This window comes from Anneissia japonica, unplaced genomic scaffold, assembly GCF_011630105.1.
Source record: "Anneissia japonica isolate Jap-2015-1 unplaced genomic scaffold, ASM1163010v1 scaffold1699_len65488_cov165, whole genome shotgun sequence".
NCBI lineage: Eukaryota > Metazoa > Echinodermata > Crinoidea > Comatulida > Comatulidae > Anneissia > Anneissia japonica.
The window spans coordinates 15,963-23,636 of record NW_022750692.1 but is presented as its reverse complement, the minus strand read 5'-3'; the positions used below and the strand labels follow the sequence as shown (position 1 = coordinate 23,636).

At 36.0% G+C, this 7,674-nt stretch overlaps 1 protein-coding gene across 1 annotated transcript in view; it reads right to left on the bottom strand.

Annotated features, from left to right (window-relative positions):
* LOC117121481 (gamma-tubulin complex component 6-like) overlaps positions 1-7,353 on the bottom strand; it is a 46,869-nt gene extending 39,516 nt beyond the window's left edge. Inside the window, exons 1-7 of the mRNA XM_033266681.1 lie at positions 7,243-7,353; positions 6,067-6,194; positions 5,441-5,532; positions 4,421-4,487; positions 3,756-3,812; positions 3,057-3,218; positions 2,737-2,882 (exon numbers count right to left, since the gene is read on the bottom strand). Coding sequence (XP_033122572.1) covers positions 2,737-2,882; positions 3,057-3,218; positions 3,756-3,812; positions 4,421-4,450 — 395 coding nt within the window. The 5' untranslated portion in view covers positions 4,451-4,487; positions 5,441-5,532; positions 6,067-6,194; positions 7,243-7,353. The remainder of the gene's footprint in view (positions 1-2,736; positions 2,883-3,056; positions 3,219-3,755; positions 3,813-4,420; positions 4,488-5,440; positions 5,533-6,066; positions 6,195-7,242) is intronic.
* Positions 7,354-7,674: the final 321 nt, after the last annotated feature.

Genomic DNA, 7,674 nt, shown 5'->3' with positions numbered 1-7,674 from the left:
TAAAAAAAAATAATAATGAAAAAAACTGAATGTAATAAAAAAATTCAGTGTAATCTCCTATTCTAGTTATTTCCTCACCTCACAAGTACTCTGCTTGTTGTATGATCCTCTTAAAGACTATCAAGGTTTGCAATATTCTTCCTAGAATTCTCAATGTTTATTCATACTACTTGCTTCAAACTTTTTCATATTCTACCCCTGCAATGCATGGACTCTGCTGCCATTGTTTGATATGCTGAGGAGGAATTCAAAACTTTACTGGATGAAAAAGAATCATGTAAGGACAGACAAAAATATTGGAGTACTTTAACTTTTACACAGATTAATATTGAAGTGCTTTAAATATTTCACACATATTAATATCATTATGATTTACTAAAGTAAAATAGTAATACCCCAGCCCTAAACATATTTTCAAATTTTAATTTTAATCTTCATGATGTGATTCTGTGGGGGCAGGAAGAATCTTAAAAAAAAAGGGGGTGTGGGGTGGGGCTGTTTTTATCCTTCAGAAAACAAGGTGCCGGCAGCTTACACGTTTTATATATTCCACATCATGTCTCCAGAATAAGGATCTGCTGGCATTGGTGGCGCTATTTTTAAATTGAGGTATTACTGTATTTCTTTTACATCCAACACCAAGTAACTCACAAATACGGGATGGAATGATGCTTTGTAGACTTCATGAGAAAATCCTGTGATTGAACCCAGGACCTTTGGGATTGAAAGGTATGAATCTTAACCACAAAAAAAATTCAGAGGCAAATTAGTTGCACTATGTGGGTTTAGTACTAAAATGACCATTAGAAGTTCTTAATGCATACAAAAAATGATACTTATAGCACTTATTCCATTAAGCAAATAATATATCTATTCAACATTACTTGATGCCAATAAATTTTAACATCTGAATGGCATTTTTTGGTCTGATCAGACATTTGAGTGCTATGTACTCAAATATTGTATAGTAAAAGTCTGATAAGACATTTTTTGCTCTGATCAGACATTTGAGTGCTATGTACTCAAATATTGTACAGTTTTATACAGCGAATAGGACTGAGATTTGTGTAATATATTTAATATGAACAATAGAAATGTCATTCACATTGTTACCATACCTGTGGTTTTTGTTCAGGAAGCTAGGTTGGAGAAGGCACGAGAAGATCTGCTGATCCAAGCAAGACGGACTGCTGTACATGAGTTGAACAGAATAAGAGTAAAGAATAAAGAAGTCTGTAAACAAGCAAATTCCCTATTTCATTTTATTACAACTATTTCATACTATTTTACCTTGGAATAATTTATTTATTTTATATACTGTATGTTTATCTTATAAAAATATCTTGGTTCTCTATTTTTTCATTGCATAGATGCTATTGGCTCTGCAGGTTTAATAATTTTTAAAAATCTTGGTCATAGTGGATTTTGCCTCTATGTTTCAACCATGTTGTTCCGTCCATCCAACACTTATGTTTATATATACTCAACTCTGTGAAAGAATATTCCTTAATTATTTCCACTCGGACAGTCATCATACCAAACACAGTAAAGTTAAAAATATATACAGTACTCGCGCAAATAAGCGCCCGGGCGCTTAAAATATTTTTTTTGCACTTTTTGAGGGGCGCTTATTCAAATGGGGCGCTTATTCGAACGGGGCGCTTATAAAAACAGAGTGAAAATTGAGGGGCGCTTATGGAAATAGATGAAAATCGAGGGGTTCTTATGAGAACTTATTATATCCAAGAGACACATTTTGAATGAAAAACGATTAAATAAGGACATCAGGAAACCGCAAATTACGAATGGTGCGGCGGCGGAAAAGATAATCGTCCAGAGAGCATGGCTTGCCAGGACAAGAATATTGTGAGTACAGTATTACATAACAGCAGAATAGCAGATGAAATTAGTGGTGGTGGTTAGTTTGTTCGCCATCGGTCGATTGAGAATAGCAGGACGGCATGATCATTGCAGGTTTTCTTGAAAACTTATATGAGAATGTGTTAGAGGTGCAAATTGTCGGAAAAGGAGTAGTAGGACTAGGCTATAGACAAATGAAAGAAGATGAAAGTTGGAAATATACTGTCTGTCCAGGGAGCTCTCATCATAGATAAATATCCTCACTTTGATATTGACTAAAGGAGAATGTGATTCCACTCCACACCTCAAATCATGCCAACATCCACAGTCCCAAGATTGATTGGGTTATTGAGGGGGCGTTTATTCAAATTAGAAAAATTCAAATTATTCAAACAGGGCACTTAAGGAAATTTTCTCGTTATGAGTGGCGCTTATTCGATAGGGGACACTTATTCAAACGGGGCGCTTATTCGAGCGAGTACGGTAAGTGCGGCACTGCAAAATGCCTTACATGCTGCACTGCTAACTGCCATATATGCTGCACTGCTAACTGCCATACGTGCTGCATGCTGTCATATGTGCTGCACTGCTAACTGCACTTCGTGCTGCATGCTACCATACATGCTGCAATGCTACTACTGTACAATACGTGCTGCACTGCTAACTGCCATATATGCTGCACTGCTAACTGCACTTCGTGCTGCATGCTACCATACATGCTGCAATGCTACTACCATACGTGCTGCACTGCTAACCACCACAGATGCTACAGTACCTCACAACTACTGTACCTCATGCACTGCACTAACGACTGTCTTACGTTCTGCCTAATATGCTGAGTAATTACATACTGCTTAATACAGTCATCTATCCTACCTTCCAATTGTTTCCCATGTGTATTTTGTATGTAGTTTATGTGTAATTGCAGCTTCCCATAGGTTGATCTTCTTATCCACATCTTCTGGTGTAAAGGATGCCATGTCACTACTCATGGACTCGTTGAAGCCTTCATCATCAGCAACCTAAAGTAACAAGCCAAAAATCCATGCCACATATATATCAAGACACTTGTCTGAATAAATAAATGAAATGAAATCATCACTCAATGAAATAATATGAAAATCGAGGAACACATAAACGAACATGTAAAGTAAGAAATCTCTGCAAACTACCAAAATAAAATGACATATTCTAACCTCATTATAAACTGGTACTTTAAGGCCGAGCAGGCTAGTGTGAGAGGGATCTGGTAGCCTAGGTAAGCTGAGTTTAACATTCAAGTCACTTGTTCTGCTGTGAACCAGTCCATGGTATAAAGTACTGCTCCTCTCCACTTCTTCAGCAGACCCATCAGACACCTGTTAATTGATGATTTAAGAGAGGGAAATAACTCTGTGATGATGTATTTAATTAATGCATTATTTATTCATTCTAAACAAAATTTATCATGAAATTGACAAGGGCAAGCATTCCATAAGGTTTTTAAGGGCCTGTTTCTATTCGAAGGAAAAAATCGCTTTTTTTCTTGACAGGACCAGTTCGAAAAAAGCGATTAAAAAAAAATCAATTAACAACACGCAATGTATAGCATGTTTGAACAGCAAATAACTGATTTTGACGGTGCACTATTTAGCAGCAACACAAAAAGCGATTATCAGGTGAAACGTGACCTCCAGGTTGAACCACGATCATATTACTCGCGAACTTTCAAAACTATTGTTCATGTCCAAGGCCTACAAGCTAAAACATCAACACACAGGTGGAGCGATGAAATTACTCGTTTTGTAATTATTTTGTAGGAATATATTGGGCCTAGGACTCTCCACTCCTCTTCTGGGCCTCCCTTTTCCTCTTTCGTTCGCTGTCCAGAATATTTGAATATAAGCATTTGTTACCTTGACAACGAAGAGGTCATGGCCGTGTAGATTTCTTCCGGGTTCCATTTGAAAAACCTGAAGTAACAATTTTGATTTTATTTGATTTATTTGATATCAACTGAATAACATCACAAAACCTGGACAACTGAATACAAAATTGAGAAAACAAGTCATCAATGTTGATATCTGAGATAACCCTCTAAATCCAAATAAAGTATTTATTTCCAGATGGGTCCCACAATAATTTGAATTGATATACTAAATTGTAGTAAATTTCCAATATATTAAAAAAAATTATTATAGTCATCATGATCGTAAAAAAAACGATTTTGTGTTGTTTCACAAACTTACCCGAGCATTTAATAACAAAGTGTTACAACAAAACTGGGTTAGCATTATGGTAGTGTACAAATGATATATTGTGTAGTACACTAGGTATATTATCTCAATAATCTTCATGGCTGGAGCACAAACAATTTTTTTTCCAGGTGTAGTTACAAGTAAAGGAATAAAATAGTAAAAAATAAGTCTACATTATCAAATTTTACATGACAAATTTTTGTGATGTGCCCATATTCGGGCACGATATTGTCATATTACACACAAATATAGACCTATCACAGTTGTTTATCAAATATAATTTTGAGTGTGCACAAAGCCAGGAAACAAAATATTCAGCTTACCGATGTATCCAGATTATGTTGTTGGCCCATTCTATCGGCTCTGTTCCCTGCGCATTCAAAAAGTTCCCTGATAACAAGTAGAATTATTATATTAGCAACAGGGTGAAAGCTACGTTCACACCAAGCCCAGATCCAGTTTGGTGCCTGGACACAAAATCGTGAAAAATGGATTCAGTGAAAAAGAATAGTATTTTGAAATCGTATGATTGTTTTTGTTAGACCAATCAGCAACAAGCTTGGTTGGTTCAAACCAATCAAACGCATACGTACTTGACCCCAAAAACAACTCTGTGCGCGATGTGAACACAGTGTTAAATAAAACTAACAACTCACGATTTTTTGTTCGTGGCACCGGACCAGATCCGGGCGGACTTAATGTAAAGGTCTGTACACACAATGAAGTCCTCAGTGACACCTGATTTGTTAAATATAGATATGATGACATCATCATCATACCCATATATGGCTGCTACTTTTATTTTCACAACATAACCTGGATTGCATCTTCCCCTGAGGAACTCAACCTCTCAGCACCTAATCACCTGTGCTAGGGCAAATGTGCCAGACTCTATAGTAAATCCCCGTGTGGGGAGTATATCCTCCGTACAAAAGAGTGACCTAAAAATATGTCTGAACGTTTCGAAAAATAATAGGTGATTCCCACGCAGATTTTACCGAAAATAAGGTTTAGACCTAATATTAATGTATGAACAATGTATTATGCAGTAAATACGATTCTGCACACCTATTTTCTTAGTAATCTTCCGCGCAAATTTCAGCTGGTTTTTGAGGTACTATATAGGGCCAACAAAAAAAAAAAAATTCTTGTGTTGGCCATGTTTTGGAAAATCAAAAAATTGGGTAGGTTGGTAAGAAGCTTTTTTTTTTTTTTTGTAATGTAGTTAAAAAAAAAAACGGAAACAAAAAACTAAAATGCCGAGCCTCAATTTCATACATTTTAGGTCGGTTGGTCGGTCGTGGCCAACACAATTTTTTTTTATTTGCCTAGTGGAATCATACCTAGAATAGTGTGCATAGCCATTAAGCTGAATATCATGCACCTGACAAGAATCTCCATGAAAGACTGGTCCAACTGGCAACCTCACCTTGTTCTTGAAGACAAAATAAACAAAAACATCTCATATGAACACATCCATTTTCTATTTTGAGACATAATTTATATTGCTTCCATTCAATGAAAGCAGTGCAACTTTGGCATCAACAAATATTATTATAGCAATTACATAACTGTTTACATAATACATCTATTGAATGTTTGATACAATGATCTATTGTTGAGCGGATAGCTGCTGAACCTTAACAGTGAACCTTATCATTTTGAAGCTGATGGGCAATCAAGGGAATTAAAAGTCTATTTTTGACAGACCAGAGGAAAAGCAATGATGAGAGTTGAAAAGGATATGTCCCAGGCCGATTCTGGAAATTTTGTTCAATTCTGATACTTATTATGGCTATTATATTTGAACCAAAATAATTTTTTTGTCCTTTTTTGTTGTGGCAACCAAGGCATAAATGTAAGGGGAGTATTAAACCATGGCACTGTTTATTTAGTTAATGTATTAAAACATTCAAGTTGCTTCTAGTTTCATAATATTTGGGGCATATATTTCATTAGTGTACTTTACCTTGTTTACATGAGTAGAAATTGGTAACCTAAGAGGTTTGTGGCCAATAGGTACTTCTGCCACTGTTTCTTCACTACCAGCCAACAACAAGAGTAATTGTAAAACAGCTTTTGTTTCTGTACTAAGATCTGTAGGTAAAGAGGAGATTCCTTTTAATCGATCTGGAAGATAGTAGGCTGGCTACAGTCTCCACATCACCTCGGGGCTATAGGTTTACCGTTTCCCGAAACTAGAGCAGTCATTATTTGTTTTATGCAGTATACATCATACAAAGATTCTAAAAAAATGTAATGAAAAGAGTACCCACCATTTAGGCCTAGGCTTACTTTCTAAGCCTTGGAAATCAAAGGGCCAATATCTCTCAGCATCAAAGCGGTTGCGACCCCTTTACTCTCCATGACTATCATAAATTAAATAGTCAGCGTTTTAAGTGGGGCCTAGAAATTATACCGTGACAGGGCAAAAAAGTACTATGTATAATTTAACGTGATAGCTTCTGAAATTAGAAAGAATATGAAACGATGAGTCTCACCCATTAAATGGCTACTTTAAAAAAAAAATCAGGAACAATTCGAGAAACTACTGTCAAAACAAACCGGATAAAAATTCATTCATACTACACATACTGTATGTCAGCTCTACAATAATAAATGCTCTAGATAATCACTGTCTTAAATTGGTACCATAGTTGTTATAGTCCATTTCATTGTCTTTCTATTTAGTTATTATTAGTTAAGATTTTTGGTGCTAATATTATGTGTAATATTTATATTTTTGTGATATGTAATTTTCATGTATATTTTTTATATGCGACAATAAAATCTACATTGAAGTCATAGCAGCTATTTAACAATCAGATGCCTAGAGTCTATGGATGCAGTATATAATGGTTTCTATCAGAATTAGTTAGAATGAGAATTTGTTTTCTTTGCCAATGTTTGTAAACAAAAAAATTTTGGCCCCCAGGGGTGGGGCCCAGGATTTTACCGATTAGGGAGGCCTACAGTACTAACACAGCGTCACCATGGTTGGGGCTGAGGTAAGAAAATTTATGAGTATGGCACGTCTGGATGGCCGGAAATGGCACTCTTAAGACTCAAAATTCGAGTACAATTTTTTTTTCTCAATTTTTTTTTTATTGTGAAATCCCTATAGTATGCTGCTTCCTTCACTAACCTTCATCTTTTGCAGCAAGCTTTTCAACGAGCTCCTCCAGTCGGCTAGCGCCATCATACAATCGTCTTTCCCTCAATTTGTAAACATTCACCAGCAAGTTCTCATAGACACTAAATCATTCTCCGCAGTCTGTCTCTTATACACATCTAGATGTGTATAAGAGACAGCTAATATACACTCTGCAACGGTAATAACAGGCTGGACCAGATGTGGGCCAAGCAGTGTAGAACCAAGTAAATGTTTGCCAAGAGAGTCAATGTTTTCAGCCACAGAATTCATAGTTATAATAGCTTAAATATTATTGACATTGTTAATCCTATTCACTGTATAGTATTTAAACACTGAAATAAATAGAAAAAAATACATTATATACCCCTTGCAATGTTTACATTGGCCTACCTGAAACGCTGGCAGCGCACTACCCTGGTAGGC